Source organism: Mandrillus leucophaeus, unplaced genomic scaffold (assembly GCF_000951045.1).
Source record: "Mandrillus leucophaeus isolate KB7577 unplaced genomic scaffold, Mleu.le_1.0 Scaffold838, whole genome shotgun sequence".
NCBI lineage: Eukaryota > Metazoa > Chordata > Mammalia > Primates > Cercopithecidae > Mandrillus > Mandrillus leucophaeus.
This window is the reverse complement of record NW_012109119.1, coordinates 930,370-948,040: the sequence shown is the minus strand read 5'-3', so window position 1 is coordinate 948,040 and position 17,671 is coordinate 930,370. Positions and strand designations below refer to the sequence as shown.

The window sequence follows — 17,671 nt, the reverse complement described above, 5'->3', positions numbered from 1 at the left end:
GAGTGCAGTGGCACAATCTTGGCTCACTGCAACCTCCACCTCCTGGGTTCAAGTGATTCTCCTGCCTCAGCCTCCTGAGTAGCTGGGATTACAGGCAAAACCACCATACCCAGCTAATTTTTGTATTTTTAGTAGAGACAGGTTTCACCATGTTGGCCAGGCTGGTCTCGAACTCCTGACCTCAGGTGATCCACCCTCCTTGGCCTCCCAAAGTGCTGAGATTACAGGCATGAGCCACCATGCCTGGCCCTCTCTTATTTCAGAAAGATAGTTCTCAAGCTCTGAGATCCTTTCACTGCCTGGTCTATTCTGCTATTGATACTTGTGATTGCATTGTAAAGTTCTCATGTTGTGTTTTTCAGCTCTATCAGGTCAGTTACGTTTCTCTCTAAACTGACTATTCTGATTATCAGCTCCTGTATTGTTTTATTATGTTTCTTAGCTTCTTTGCATTGGGTTACAACATGCTCCTTTAGCTCAGCAAAGTTCGTTATTACCTTCTGAAGCCTACTTCTATCAATTCAGCCATCTCAGCCTCTGCCCAGTTCTGTGCCCTTGCTGGTTATTTAGTGTTGTGATCATTTGTAGGAGAAGAGGCACTTTGGCTTTTTGTGTTTTCAATGTTTTTGTGTTGATTTTTTTCTCTTTTCTAGGGGCTTATCTACTTTGATCTTTGAGACTGCTGACCTTTGAGTGGGGCTTTTGTGGGGTCATTTTTGTTGATGTTGTTGTCTGTTTGTTCTTAACAATCAGGCCACTAATTATTAGGAACCATAGGGCTGCTGCAGTTTGCTGGGGGTACACTCCAGACCCTAATTGCCTCCATTTTTCCCATGCCTGGAGGTATATCCAGTGAAGGCTGCAAAACAGCAAAGATGGCAACCTGCTCCTTCCTATGTAAGCTCCATCCCAGGGTGGTACTGACCTGTTGCTGGCCCAAACACACCTGTAGGAGGTGTCTGGAGAACCCTGTTGGGACGTCTCACCCAGTCAGGAGGAACAGGATCAGGGACACACTTACAGGAATAGTCTGGCTGCTTTTGGTACAGCCAGTGTGCTGCATTGGTGAGAGACTCTTCCTTGTCTGGACCTCCTGGACTCTCCAGAGCCAGCAGGCTGGAAAAGCTGAGTCAACCAAACAACAGAGACACTGGCTGACTCTCTCCACAGGAGCTCCATCCCAAGGACAGATCAGGGTTCAGTGCTTATATGTAAGCCTGGCTGGAGTGACTCAAGGCCCCCCACAAGGGGGTCCCACCCAGTCAGGAAGAATGGATCAGGGTGCCCCTTAAAGAAGCAGTCTGAGCATCATCTTGCAAAGCAGGTATGTTGCAGTTGGGGGGAACCCTCCTTGTCCAGGCCACCTGGACTCTCCAGAGATGGCGGGCGGGAACGCTGAGTTGACCAAACCACAAAAATGGCCGCCACCCCTTCCCAAGCTGCCTCTGGTTTCAGGCAGACTCACCCTTCCCCCAGGAACTGCCTCTGGTTTCAGGCAGACTCAGCCTATTGCCCTTGGCTGGCTGGAATTCTAAGCCAGTGGGTCTTAACTTACGAGGTGCCATGAAACTGAGGCCTGCAGACTGACACTGCTTGGCTCCCTGGATTCAGCCCCCTTCCTAGGGGAATGTACAGACAGATCTGCTGCCTTGCCAGAATCCCGACTCTGGAGTATATAAAACTCCTGGGTCTCTGTGCCTAAGTAGCTACTCTGGCAAGACTCCACACTGCTCTGTGTAGCAGACCCAAAGCCCTGGAGACATGAGCTCACAAGGGGATCTCCCCATCTGTGGATTGCAAAGATCCATGGGAGAAGCATGGTTTCCTGGGCATGATGGCACACTCACCGCTTCCCTTGGCTGGGGATGGGGGTTCATTTGGCTCTGTGCCACTCCCATGTAGGCTGTCACCCCACCCTGCTTTTCTTTGTTCTTCATGGATTCAGTTGATTGCCTAGTCAGTCCCAGTGTGAGAACCTGGATATTTCAGTTGAAGGTGCTGAGTTCACTCACTGCTTTCACTCTTCTCTGTGAGTGCTGCAGACCGCAGCTGCTTCTTATCAGCCATCTTGGCCCACATTCAGGTCTTTTTTCTATATCCTTTCCACCACTGTATGCCTTTTAATTGGAACACTGAGATCATTTACAGTCAGTGTTATTATTCATATTAAGAACTTACTACTGCCATTTTGTTGCTTGCTTTCGTTGTTTTGTAACTCCTTCCTTTTTTACTGTCTTCCTTTGTGGATAAGTGATTTTCTTCTTTTTTAGTTAAGTGTTTTAATTTGTTGCTTTTATTTTTAATGAATCTGCTATAGGTTTTTGCATTGTGGTTACCATGAGCTTAAAAAAATTATACATATGACAAGTTATTTTAAACAGATGACAACTTATCTGAGAAGATAAATAATAGGAATGACCGGGTGTGGCGGCTCACACCTGTAATCCCAGAACTTTGGGATGATGAGGCAAGTGGATCTCCTGACATCAGGAGTTCAAGACCACCCTGACCCAACATGAAGAAACCCTGTCTCTACTAAAAATACAAAATTAGCCAGGCATAGTTGCACATGCCTGTAATCCCAGCTACTTGGGAGGCTAAGGCAGAAGAATCACTTGAACCCTGGAGGCAGAGGTTGCAGTGAGCTGAGATCATGCCATTGCACTCCAGCCTGGGCAACAAAGGCAAAACTCTGTCTCAAAAAACAAAAACAAAAACAAAACAAACAACAAAAAACCTAGGGGAAAAAAACCAGAAACAAAGGAAAAAAACACACAAAAATTCTACACAAGTCTATTCTCTGGCCCCCTAAATTTTAACTTTCTTTCAATTTACATGTTTTCATTTTGGGATTTTTGTTTTTTTGTTTTTTTTGTTTTTTTTTTTTTTGAGATGGAGTCTGGCTCTGTCACCCAGGCTGGAGTGCAGTGGTGCGATCTTGGCTTACTGCAACTTCCACCTCCCAGGTTCAAATAATTCTCCTGCTTCAGCCTCCTGAGTATCTAGATTTGGTCTTTCGAGGCAATTTTCTATATCTCGTACATGGTCTTCATTCCTTTTCATTCCTTCCCCTGCCCTGCCCCACCCCTGTAAATTTTCAAATAGCAAGTCTTTGAACTCATTGATTCTTTCCTCTGCTTGGTTATTCTGATGTTGAGAGCCTCTAAAGAGGTTTTCAGTTCAGCAAATTTATTTCTTAGTTCTAAGATTTCTATTTGATATTTTTTAATTATTTCAATTCCTTTGTTGAATTTTTCTGATAAATTTCTAAATTGCTTTTCTGAGTTATCTTGGAGACTACTGAATTTTCTTAAAATTACTATTTTGAATTATTGGTCAGAAGCTCGCAAATCACCATCTCTTTAGGGTCAGTCACTGGATTTTTGCTTTATCCTTTTGGGGAGGTCATGGGTCCCTGTCTACTATTGTTTCTTGTGAGTATACATCTATGTCTTTGCATTGAAATATTAGTTATCTATTCCAGTTTTCTCTGTCCAGCTTGTTTTGCTTTTTATTAAATATATTTGTTTAGCAAATCTTCACTGTTAGGTTGCTGCCTGCCTTTTGGTTCTGGGTGGGGTGGCACTTTAAGGCCAAGTTCACCTCAGCTCTAGTAACTGGTCACAGCACTGCCTATCTCAAATGAGGGGCATCCCAAAGGGATTATCCTGACAGTGTGGGAAGGCTTTTTAGGAGCTTGTGACAGGGGACCAGGGGAATGTACCTCCTGCAGCCACTTTTATTTGGCATCTACTTTGGCCAAGTTACAGAGCAGAGTTTCTGGGCTGGGGATGGTAGTCTTGCCTCCCCTGTTTGTCTCTGCCTATTCTCAGAGATATTTCTCCCTTCAGGCAGTCATGATGCTACCCACAGGTTAACACAATGACAGGTCTCCTGCTAGGGAGCCCGAGAAGATGGAGAAGCTGACTGATCACCTCCATTTTACTTTTTCCAGGGTATAAACCATGAGTTAAGGGCAGATTTTCTACGCAGTTGGTGTCTGGCAGGATTCCGTGGAGGGGTAGGAGGGCAAGAGGCATCATGTATGTGGAAGGCTGGTTCTCCTGCCATCTACTAAGAGTTTTTCCACTTCTCTGTGGCCCCGGGAACTGTCTTATCCTCATTCTTGAGCTCTGGGTTGTTGCTGGTGAAGATCTCAGCACTGTATATTTGTTTTCTGTTTTTTATTGGGGGTGAGAAGCCAGCTTGCCTCTTTGCTACCATTTTGGAACCAAAATCCTCTTGTGAATTTTTGAAATGTTCATCATATTCATGTTTTTGTCACCTTTTTAATACCTAAAATTGTCCATTTTTTTTTCTTTTTTATTGTTGATGAATCCTGCTACAGGCTTGTCTATTGTAATAGTTTATTTAAAGAGCCATATTTTGGATTCATCAAGTGTGTTATTATTTTGTTTTCTATTTCATTAATTTCCACTCTTTATTATTTCCTTCTTTTACTTTGAGTTTGCTTTTCAAAAAAATTATTTTTGGGGGGATGGTGAGACAGGAGGATCTCTTGAGGGCAGGAGTTTGAGACCAGCCTAGACAACATAGCGAGATTTGTCTCCACAAAAAATTTCAAAATTAGCCAGGTGTGGTGGTGTGCAGCTGTAGATCTAGCTACTTGGGAGGTTGAGGTGGGAGAATCACTGGAGTCCAGAAATTCGAGGTTACAGTGAACTGTGACTGTATCACTGCACTTCAGCCTGGGCAACAGGGTGAGACCCTATCTCTTTAAAAGAAAGAAAGAAAGAAAATGAAAGGGAGGGAGGGAGGGAGGGACGGAAGGAAGGAAGGAAGGAAGGAAGGAAGGAAGTCAGTCAGTCAGTCTTAAGTAGGATACCTAGCTCATTAATTTTCAGTTTCTTTTCAGAATCAGTCAATACATTTTAGGTTATAAACTGCTGCTTTAGCAACATCCTAAAAGTTTTGATATGTAATATTTTACTGCTTCTTATTTCTTAAAATCTACTTCCCAAAGCATTTCTTCTTTAACTCATGAGTTACTGAGGGAGATGTGAGTGTCTATATTAATTTCAAATCTATAGAGAATTTCTAGTTATCATTGTCATTTATTTCTAATGTTATCATAATTTAGTCAGAGAAAACAATCAGAGGAAAACATAAATTTCTTGGTATTTATGAAATCTGCTTTGTGGTCTAGAATCCAATCAAGTTTTTTTTTTTTTTTTACTCGATTTTATGTATTAGCGATCTTTCTCCATTACTGTATATATAATCTACTATATTCTTTTTTTTTTAAGATAGTTTATTCATACTTTCTGGATAGTTTCTTTCTTATTCTGTTTCTTTTTGTTTGCTGCATACTATCTGTGTCAGCAATCCCAAAGATCACCCTCATGATCACAGATTTGCTAGGGGGACTCCTGGGACTCAACATATAATTGTACTCATGGCTAAGACTTATTACAGTGACATAATAAGGATACACAGCCAGATGATAAGGGAAGGAGACACAGGGAGATTCTGGAGGAATCCATGGACAGGCTTTCTTATGCTCCTTCTCTTCCACAAGGAGTCACACAGAGCACACTCTTCACACAGCGAGAAAAATGCTGCAACTTGTATGTTATGTTTTTGCCCAAGGTAGTCCATTAGAGACTCAGCATTCAATGATTTTGTTGGGGGATGGTTACACAGGCACCCTTTTCCTATCATGTACCAAAATTCCAGACCCCAGAAAGAAATGAGGTAGAGCATAAATCATATTGTTTGTATTAATAGTCCAGGCACAGTAAACTCCCCTTATCAATTAAGGAATGGTGGGAACACTCACAAAACACCAAATACCTAACACCAGCAACAGCTATCCTTGCAAGCAGACCCTTCTGAAGTTAACAACCTCAAGCCAACTTTGTTATATCCCTCTCAAATTTTTAGAGTAGGTTGATACTATGAAGAGATGGATCATATAGTTCAGTAGGTGTGTGTTGAATTAATTAGATAGTGCCTGTGGAAAAATATAAGTTTCAAAATAGTTACTTTTAAGTGAATTTCCCTAATGTAATCCTATTCATGAGTTTGGATTGCCTGTAGTTAGTGAACAATACTGTTACTTTAAAAGGAGGCTGAACCTCTAAATGGTAGTCATAATTTTAAAAAGAATTATTTATTTGACATAATAGGAAATTGAGTAATTTTTCAAAAAGGTAGCTCATTATCTGTAGCATCTATTACTATAAGTTAGCTATTATTTGTCCTCTTTGTTGCCTATGTTAAATTTCCTTCTCTATACAGGTTAATCTTTGAAATAAAAGTTTTGTGGGAATAAATTGTTATGTTTAACTTTATTCAGATTTGTAGAAAAATGCTACATCGCCACATGCTCATATTTCGACTGCCTAACTTACAGATGTTAGATGGAAGTCCTGTGAATTCAGATGATAGGGCAAAAGCTGAATTTCACCTCGCTGAACTACAAGCAAAGAAAAATTCGGTAATAATTATATTATTTACAATTTTCCTTCTGAAGCACATTAATTATTAGTAAATGAACATTTTATTATATCTTTTGATTCAAATGTTTAAACCTATGGTGTTTTTGATGAGGATGATCTTAGTATCTATTTAGTGATTACTATCAAAGGCAGCTTGATTTGGTGAATAGAGCATGCGTGCACACACACACATACACACACATACATATATAAGTCAGGGAACATCCTTTTCTTAATAGCACACTTCATACTCTGACATAAGGGAAGTTATTTAATATTTGTATGCTGAATATGTCAGATGATGCTAGAACATAGGAAACTATAACATATCACTTTCATAAATAGAAACTAACAATAAAACTATTTCCATTTAGGCACACAGAAAGGGAAGGAAGGAATTCTGAATTCAACTCTCTAGATTGTGTAGTTTATCTAAGAAAGGAGATGTGTCCCTCTATCTGTGTGTTTTGTCAGGATAATTGGGCCTTTTACTCAGGAGCCCTAAAATGTATCTGATCATGGTAGGAAAGAGATTAAAAGAGAGAAGAAATAATAAAAGCATGTCATTTGAAAATTCCGTCTTTGACCACCTAGTTTCTTCATGACCATCTTCTAAAGACTAAATTTAACACAGAAAATCTATGGTTTTTGAACAGAGAGGTCACATTGTTAGAATGCTGTGGTTTGAGAAAAAAAGAGGCTGGAAGGGGAAGGGAAACCAGCTACGAGGCTTTTAAAATAATCCAAGAGAGATGTTATGAAGACCTGGACCACAGTAGAGAATATAAATGAATCTCTGATGTAAGTGAAAACCAGAAACCAAGGACATTAGAGTCCATGAACAGAGGTGACTTTAAAAACATTATACTGAATAGGAAAGAGCCAGGACTACCATACATGCTCTAACGGACTTTCACTGAACTCACCAGATTAATTCCAGTGACACTCCCAATTCTAGAACACACTCAACTTTTGATACTTGAGGCTCCTCTCTAGTCCACTTCTGCCTTCAGCAGTACATTCATATACTTATCAAGAGCTAACTGTATGTCAGTTCTTTTTATTTTAAACAAACACAGGAACTCTAAGTGCAAATTTTAAATTATTATTTCTATTTGTCTATGAAAACCAAATGGAATACTTTGGAAAGTCTGGATAAAGAGCACTCTCTGTCTCCTCACCCCTTCCAACACCCTCCCCCATAGGATCAAATTAGATGTGGGAGAAAAAAACAAAATATGAAGAAAATGATAAAGATGCAGAGAAAACATGTAAGGAAATTATTTTTAAAAGCTAGACAAATTCAAAGTTCGGATCTTTTCCACATGCCTTTAAATTCTCACTACTTTAAAGAAACCAAAACTGGAAATTGTAGACAAAATAAGATTATGATGTCTCCAAAAACAATCACATAAAAAATACCAATCAAGGGACCCTTGCCTACAGAAAAAGCCTTGGTCCTTCATCAAAAGATTGATGAATGCATGTACTTTTACATATATTTTTAAGATGAATATCAATTAGACAATGATTCCCCTACTTTTTTTTTTTTTTTTTTTTTTAGACGAAGTCTCGCGCTGTTGCCCAGGCTGAAGTGCAGTGGCATGATCTTGGCTCACTATAACCTCTGCCTCCCGAGTTCAATTGATTCTCCTGCCTCAGCCTCCCGAGTAGCTGGGACTACAGGCATGTGCCACCATACCAGGCTAATTTTTGTATTTTTAGTAGAGATGAGGTTTCACCATGTTGGCCAGGCTAGTGGCAAACTCCCGACCTTGGGCAGTCCACCCACCTTGACCTCCCAAAGTGCTGGGATTACAGGCTTGAGCCACTACACCTGGCCCCCTTACTTTTTTATTAACTCTTTTAAAATAATCTTGACATTTTTTGATTAACCAAAGGGCTTCTATTATAGGTCAAAGTGGCTACAGAGACTTGTGTGACTTAAAAAGTTGTACAATGTTTTAAAAAGATTATTTAGTTTAGGCAAAGGAAATTGATTCATTTATGGACTATATCTACAAATTTTTTTCTAAAAACTATGGTTTCCAAAAAGAAATTTAGCCATTGATCTATATGATGTAACAAAAAAAGTGCATCATTTAATGCCATCTACTCAAATCCTTGTCACAGGCCCCAGTCTTTCAAAAGAGAGCAAATGGTCAAATAAAATTTAGTTCAGTGATTTAAGATGATTTCTTTCCTTTTCCCTTTTTTATATTCCTGAAGCAGGTCACTTCTTGAAAAATGTATGCCACCTGTATTAGTTTCATATTGCTGCTACAACAAATTACCACAAATTTAGTGGCTTAAAATAACATACTGTCTTACAGTTTTGAAGGTCAGGAGTCTGAAAACCGGTATTAAAGGACTAAAATTAAAAATACTTGCAGGGGCCAGGCTTGGCGGCTCATGCCTATAATTCCACCACTCTGGGAAGCTGAGGCAGGTGGATCACTTGAGCCCATGAGTTCGAGTGCAGCCTGGGCAACATGGCAAAACCCTGTCTCTACAAAAAAAAAAAGAATTAGCCAGGCATGATGGCACATGTCTGTAGTACCAGCTACTCAGGAGGCTAAGGTGGGAGGATTTCTTGAGCCTGGGAGGTGATGGTTGCAGTGAGCCAAGATCGTGCCAATGCACTCCAGCCTGGGTAAAAAAGCAAGACTCTGTCTTGGAAAAAAAAAAAAAAAAAGATTGGCAGGGCTGCATTTTTTCTGGAAGCTCTAGGAGAGAATTTACTCTTTGCCATTACCAGCATCTAGAGGCCATCCGCATTCTTTGGCTCTTGACTGTCATCCAGCAATGCCATCACTTAGACCTCTGCTTCCATGATCACTTCCCCTTCTCTCTGACCTTCTGCCTCCTTCTACCTCGATAATTCAGGATAATTTCCCCATCTCAAAACCCTTAATCACACCTGCAAAGTACTTTGCCATGTAAGGCAAGGTTCACAGGTTTTGGGAATTAGGATGTAGATATGTTTGGGGGAGGGGCATTATTCTTCCTGCCATACCACTTATGTGAGGGCTCCAGTGAAAGACCTACGAAATTACCATATAAAAATTCATAAATTCTGTTTTAAGGTAATGCAGGCTAAATTGAAAAGACATAAAATAACCACTTAGAACTTTGACGATCACAGTTTTCATATAAAATTCTTTAAACGTTGGTTTAATTTAGCATTTAATTTGGCATAACTCAAAATTCAACCAATAATTAATACTTTACTAAGGGGTTTGTTTGTCGGCTGTTCTTTTCTATTTATCATATAGTGAACTCAGATATTCCCCTTACAGTACTATGATGTCATCTTCAGTTATTCTAGATACATATTCTTGCTATTTAAATCAGTGCTATACATAGGAATTTAACCATCTTTCCACTTAGTTATTCTGTATGTAAATACTTCATTAAAATTATTTTTTATTTGTCTATATATGGTTAGTAAAATAAAGGGGGTATTTGAAATCTTTATTTTAGAGAATTTTTTTTAGATTCAACACTAATTATTTTCAGGACTAGAACAAAATCAAGCCATTATTTCTTTTAACTAGCTGTTCAGGAGACTCAAGTCCAGAAAACTTCTGAAGTTTATCAGTCAAATGTGTTTGTCTTTGTCTTAGTTGCTACTGGCCTTTCTTTTTAACAGCAAATATGGAGGAAATAAATGAAATCTAAAGTTCTTTTAAACCAAAATATTTTGGGGGTTTAGTTTCAGAAGAAAATTTGACAGCATTCTAGATTAGTGATGGGAAGAAACTCCCAGAAAGCAATTCATTAGGGAATTTAGGACTGACCAGCTTTAGTAAAAGGACTAATACCTTAGCATTCATTATAAAGCAGCATTCTTGGTAACACTTACTGAAGTATGAGATTAAATAGGTAATTTTACACAAACAGAAAAGGCCTCCATCTCTAAATAAGCTGAATCGTACGTTCAGAATTCACACGTATAAACAAGGTCAGTCTTAACGAAACCAGAGAAGGCATACATTTCTAGGGGAAGCAAGAGTCTCCTGCCTAAAATATTTTTCTCCTCTATTTGCTGATTCCTGAAATTCTTACAAAAGTCCCTTATTCCTCAGCAGGTGTGAAATGTAAATACTATTTAGAGAGTTTTACTACATTCACTAAAATTGATTATCATAAGATGCTTTTCTTAACTCCCATTATATTTACTGTTTGTTCTGAAAACTAATTAACTGCAAGTCATCTGATTAGGTAATGTGAAAAACATAAAGATTTCGAAGAACAACTTTTACCTTCCAGAAATTCTATTCATACAAAAAAAGAAAAAGCATTACAATGGGGAAGTTTTAATTCTTATGTTCTTAGTTCCATACTTACCTTGTTAAGACTCTTTGGAAAGGGCGAGTTGCTGTTAAGCACTAGATTCTAATGATGGTACAATGCAGTCTGAAAAAAAAAAAAGAACACAAGGTTCTGAGGGAGGTTTACTCCCCAAAAAGCTCTGCTGATTTTACAGGTTTTACCTAGTACCAATTCTGAGTTTAGGCAAGCAGGTAGCTCCTGACTAAAAAAAAAACGTTGATTGTCAACTCGGACTTATTATAAGGATTAAGCCTATTGATCTGAGTTTTGGAGATGAGATGTTATTAACTTTTATTTTATTATGTAGCTTATTCCTGTTACCCACTGTCCTATGGATGGCAGATCATTTGGCCAAGTGAAAACTCCTCCCATAAAGGTAACAAATGTAATTCTGCCTAGTGGATTCAGCCATTGCTTGGGATCTGACGTCACTTTAACTCCTGAAGTTGAAGGTATTTTGACAAAGAATTTCAGATAGAATGTAAAAGAATCACTTCATTTGAAATAAAAATATCACTTTAATTTCTAATATTACTTAAAATTCCTTTTCACTTACATTTCCTAAAATTGCATGTTTGTTCAAGTTTCCTGTGGCCATTTTGATTTCAGAGATTATAGTTTTATTATTTTTAGTTTTATTATAGCTTTTTTTGTACTCAGCTACTAGTATGTTGTGACTAAACATTTGCTTACTTGCAATGTGAACTTTGTGATACTTGAACAGTTATTTCCTGACATATCTTTCCAAAGCTTTTATTTCATTTCATGGATGTCAGAGCAAACAACTACTAAAAGCAGTTCATTAGTGCATCCTGCTAAAAGTGGAAATCAGAGGTGTAAAAGCATAACAGAATCCTGGGGTACAAAGGATATTTTGCAGAGAGATCTCACTTTCCTCTTGAAATCATAAGAAAATATTCATTAAGCAAATACTAGAGAAGAGCTTCAAGAGGTGGAGTTTTAAAACAGGGAGTATATTAAAAGAACAAGCATGGAAGCGGTTTATTCTGCTGTATAAGTTTTAGTTCAAGTTTAGAATAAGCCTGTTCCCTAATTCCACATCTTTTCTGGTTATCATTTTGGCAAAATTGGGGGTAACTACTCCTTCTCTGAGGGCTTACCTCTTCCATTCCTTCTGACTTCTCATTTGACCTCAGACCACTCTTAGACAATAAAACTGAACATCACAATAATTATAAAATGATCTAAGAGCCTACTATAAAAAATAGCAGATTGTTCCATGTGATTAAAGTTTTTTAAAGAAACCCAGTGAAAAACAAACCAGCATAATTTACTCCATTAAGATGTTATATTTTGTCTCATTTTTCATACTTATATGTCATTATGACTTCCAGGTTTTAATAACAATGAAGATTGTTATGCTTTTGTCTACAACAAAGATTGTTATGCTTTTGTCTACAGTAAAATTGGGCATATCAAATTGTTATTACCTCGTTAACAGAACAAAGTCATCTTCAGGAATGTCATTATCTTTTTATATTTTTTAATAGTTTAACCCTGAATTCATCTTCATAACTTACTTCTCAGATACTAACTTACTTCTCAGGTAAAAGCATACTTTGTCTTACTGCATTTCACAGATACTGAGTTTTTTACAAATTGTAGGTTTGTGACAACCCTGCATCAAGCAAGTCTATTGATGCCATGTTTCCAACAACATGTGCTCACTTTGTGTCTTTATCATATTTTGGTAATTCTCTTACTATTTCAAACTTTTTCATTATTATAATATTTGTTATGGTGATCTGTGATCAGTAATCTTTTTAAGTCAATTAATAACCCTATAATGACCTCTAAGGAAGGAAGAATCTCACATCTCTCACTTTAAATCAAAAGCTAGAAATGATTAAGCTTAGTGAGGAAGCCATGTTGAAAGCCAAGACAGGTTGAAAGTTAGGCCTTTTGTATCAAATAGATAGCCAAGCTGTGAATGCAAAGGAAAAATTCTTGAAGGAAATTAAAAATGCAACTCCAAGGAACACATGGATGATAAGAGATTGAAACAATCTTATTGCTTATATGGATAAAGTGGTCTGGATAAGATATCAACCAGCCACAACATTCCCTTAAGCCAAAGCCTAACTCTCTTCAAGTCTATGAAGGCTGAAAGTGGTGAGAAAGCTGCAGAAGAGACGTTTGAAGCTAGCAAAGGCTGCTTCATGAGGTTTAAGGAAAGAATCATGAACTATTGTATCAGACAACATAAAAGTGCAAGGTGAAGCAGCAAGTGCTGATATAGAAGCGGCTGCAAGTTATCCAGAAGATCTAGCTAGGATCATTGATGAAAGTGGTTACACTAAAAAAGAGATTTTCAATGTAAATGAAAGAGCTTTACAGAAGAAGATGCCATCTAGGACCTTCATAGCTAGAAAGGAGAAGTCAATGTCTGGCTTCAAAGCTTCAAAGGACAGTCTGACTGTCTTGTTAGGGGCTAGTGCAGCTGGTGACTTTAAGTTGAATACATTGCTCAACTTAAATAAACCATTGCTCAACCATTGTAAAACTCCTAGGGCTCTTAAGAATTATGTTAAATCTACTGTGTCTATGCTCTATCAATCTATGCTCTATCAATGTACAAAGCTTGAATAACAGCACATCTGTTTACAGCATGGTTTACTAAGTATTTTAGCTGACTATGGAGACCTAGTGCTGAGAAAAAGATTGCTTTCCGAAGACTACTGCTCACTGACAATGCACCTAGTCACCTACTAACTCTGATGGAGAAGTAAAAAGAGATGAATGTTGTTTTCATGCCTGCTAACACAACATCCATGCTGCAGCCAATGGATCAAGGAGTAATTTCAAGCATTATGATTTAAGAAATATATTTTGTAAGGCTGTTCTAACTACCATAGATAGTGATTCCTGGCCGGGAGTGGTGGCTCACGTTTGCAATCCCAGCACTTTGGGAGACCGAGGCAGATCACAAGGTCAGGAGATTGAGACCATCCTGGCTAACACGGTGAAACCCCATCTCTACTAAAAATACAAAAAAATTAGCCAGGGGAGGTGGTGGGCGCCTGTAGTCCCAGCTACTCGGGAGGCTGAGGCAGAAGAATGGCGTGAACCCAGAAGGCAGAGCTTGCAGTGAGCCGAGATCGCGCCACTGCACTCCAGCCTGGGCGACAGAGCAAGACTCTGTCTCAAAAAATAAAATAAAATAAAATAAAACAAAATAAAATAGTGATTCCTCTGATGGATATGGGCAAAGTAAATTGAAGACCTTCTGGAAAAGGATTCACCATTTTAGACGCCATTAAAAACATTTTTAATTCATGAGAGGAGGTCAAAATAGCAACCCTAATGGGAGTTTGGATGACTTTGAGGGGTTCAGGACTTCAGTGAAGGAAGTAACTGCAGATGTGTGGAAACAGCAAGAGAACTAGAAGTGGAGCCTGAAGATGTGACTGAATTGCTGCAATCTCATGATCAAACTTGAATGGATGAGGAGTTGCTTCTTATGGATGAGCAAAGAAAGTGGTTTCTTGAGATGGAATTTACTCCTGGTGAAATGCTGTGAACACTGTAGAAATGACAACAAAGGATTTAGAATACTACAAACTTAGTTGATGGAGCAGTGGCAGAGTTTGAGAGAACTGACTCCAATTTTGAAAGAACTACTGTGGGGAAAGTGCTATCAAACATCACGTTGTACACAGAAATCTTTCATGAAGGGAAGACTTGATCTATGCAGCAAACTCCATTGTTGTATTATGTTAAGAAATTGCCACAGTCATCCCAGCCTTCAGCAGCCACCACCCTGATTGGTCAGCAGCCAACAACACTGTGACAAGACCCTCCAACAGCAAAAAGATTACAACTCGCTGAAGGTTCACATGTTCATTAGCGTTTTTTAGCAATAAAGTATTTTTAAATTAAGGTATGTACAGTGTTTTTTTAAAACATAATGCTTCTGCACACTTAATAGACTACACTATAGTTGTAAACATAACTTTTGTATGTCCTGGGAAACCAAAAAAATGTATGTGACTCACTTTATTGCAATGGTCTGGAACCACACCCACAGTATTTTCTAGGTATGCCTGCTACTTTCTTCAAGATTTGTTATGTGCTGAAAAAGTCCTGCAATCTCTTTCCTATTTTTTGACTGTGCTGCCCCAATTTTTAAAAGTATAATCACTTAATCTGCACATTTATTATAGCATGCAGGTCTGGATATTTATATGTTTAAAATATTATCTAGGAAAAATCAAACTGATTCACTACCTCACAGAAATTTAAGCCACATCAAGTGCTAAAAATACATCCTAATTCTATATTTTTATTTGAAATTTTAAACTCACTTTATGAAACATGTATAGCATATATTCAGCTGAAGGACAACCAAACTATATTGCTTAATGCTTATGTTAATGTTTCCCACTGTTTCATAATTTTAATTTTTCAAATTTCTAATTTCTAATTTCAGACAAAAAAAACAAGAATGCTGGGATTCTGACAAATAATCCTCGGAGCATCCATGCAGAAATAGCTTTCCAGCAACTCAGAGGGATAGGTATCTCTCCATCTGTTTTATCACATCAGAATATTGCATCTCCGACTGCACAAATATACCAGAGCAACCAAGATGAGAGAAGGTAAAGCTATTTTCTCTGTGTCTTAATATTTCTTATCATTAAAAAAGTACTCTCCATATTTGCTGGTCATGTATAAAAACAAGAAATATTGTTATGTACTCTTATATATTTACTCTGGGAACTAGAAAAAAACTGTCAGATAGCATAAGGCTTCTTAATTACCACATTCACCAAACCTTTCCCAAAGTCCGGTGTATTTACATAATAATTGAAAAAGGCTGAGAAATGGCTATGAAGGTCAAATAATTCAGAGTACTAGTGCTCACTAGTGAGGGAACAATGAAATAGCTACATGGGAACTACTTTAATTGTATCCTCTACCAACTCTGCTCACTGAATTTGCAAAGCAGTTCGCTTTAAACAGCAGATAAATTCAACTCTCTGAAATCGTGAAGGCTAAGAATTTTGTAAATTCTTCCAATTTTTCTTTAAAATTCCTACTTGCCTCCTTCTCCAGTCTGAATCTAGCCTTAGAGCCCAGCTCAAAGCCTAAGAACCTTGCTAGTTCTCATTAAGAATACACTCTTCTGCTCAACACTTGACTTCTTAGAGTCCACCTGTCCCCCATTTTCCTGGCATCCATGCTCCTGCTCATCTGTTAAAATGACCTACTCCAGCAGCAGATCTAGCTCTTGCTGCACTGACTCTTCCTGATGTAATCAGCCATGTCCCACTGAGTCCACAGTTTTTGTTTGTTTGTTTGTTTGTTTGTTTTGAGACAGAGTTTCACTCTTGTTTTCCAGGCTGGAGTACAATGGCACAATCTTGGCTCACTGCAACCTCCACCTCTTGGGTTCAAGCAATTCTCCTGCCTCAGCCTCCTGAGTAGCCGGGATTACAGGCATGTGCCGCCATGCCCGGCCAATTTTTAGTAGAGACAGGGTTTCACCATGTTGGCCAGGCTGGTCTTGAACTCCTGACCTCAGGTGATCCACCTGCCTCAGTCTCCCAAAGTGCTGGGATTACAGGCGTGAGCCACCACTGGGATCATTTTATCTTTTTGAAATTGCACACATCTAAAATACAGAAATTATTTATTGCAGAATTACCTTAAATTAGCTGATCCATTACAAAATTAAGTCACCACTATTCGACTAATTAAATCTTACTTCTTGCAGAATTTCTGGGAGCAACTTTCCAAGATCAAATCGAATGTAACTGCCTAAAGAGAAATGAGCATACACCAAGAAACTTAACTGTTTAGTAGTTGTACAAAAACTAGCTGACAGTGGTGAGTTAAAAAAAGAAAAAAAAGATAATCATGTTACTTAAGTTACTGAAGCACTTCAGTTCCATATGAAGATAATCTATTACCCTTCATGAACTTGATTTAATATCACCTCTCTTAAACTTTCTTTATGGTTATCTTCAGTTATTTGTTTAAATTTCTATATCATAAAAATCATGAACTATTACATCAGACAACAATCTGAAAAGATAAAAGTGACATGAAACAAAGTCCAGAGAACTGAATGCTTAGTTCTGGTATTAGAAACATTTAGTCAGGAAACGTCATTATGGCATGTCATAGGAAGATACTAAGAAAAGATAACTTTAGGAAATAGGCATACTTTCATTTGTAGAGTATCTATTCATTTGAGATTACATAAAACTAAAGCACATTTCTTACCAAACGCAACTATTACTAAAGCAAGATGAGTTTTGCTAGTTGAACTACAGATTGGTTTTTAGGACTGTATTTTTTTTAAAAAATACCCTCAAACCAGATCTGCCCTCAAAACTGTTTAGAGATGCAAATTGTGGGCATCAATAGTAGTTTCTAAATGTGGCTAACTATGGGTGCAACCAGTCCTTCATGCTCTAAGAATAAAAAAAGAGCCTGATTTCATATACAAATCACTAATTACACCTACAGTGATATAATTTTACAAGTAGTTTCAGGTTGAAGAGAACACGTATCCAAACTGAGTGGACACATTTAAAAATATGACCTTCGATAATTATATTTCACCAGAAAGAACTTTTCTAAACTATTACATTGCATAGTACTAGGACATATCACAAATTAATCAAATGTGGTTATGAATTTGCTCGTTACAGTTATTTAAATTGATAACCAAATTGCCAGTCATATTTTGATGTAAATGAGCTCCATGATTCATGAAGTATTCTATTTAAAATGTTAAAGTTATTGGTTCAACAGTACATGTAGTTTCATAATATTTTATACTTTTCTTACACGAAAATAAATTACTTTAAAATATGTAGACTTTATAATCTGTCTGGAAATAGTTT

The 17,671-nt window shown here is 37.9% G+C and overlaps 1 protein-coding gene across 1 annotated transcript in view; it reads left to right on the top strand.

Annotated features, from left to right (window-relative positions):
• LOC105530675 (leucine-rich repeat-containing protein 9-like) overlaps positions 1–16,769 on the top strand; it is a gene marked incomplete at its 5' end in the record, with an annotated part of 78,689 nt that extends 61,920 nt beyond the window's left edge. Inside the window, 3 exons of the mRNA XM_011968314.1 lie at positions 6,320–6,460; positions 11,104–11,248; positions 16,534–16,769. Of these exons, the coding sequence (XP_011823704.1) occupies positions 6,320–6,460; positions 11,104–11,248; positions 16,534–16,619 (372 nt within the window). The remainder of the gene's footprint in view (positions 1–6,319; positions 6,461–11,103; positions 11,249–16,533) is intronic.
• Positions 16,770–17,671: the final 902 nt, after the last annotated feature.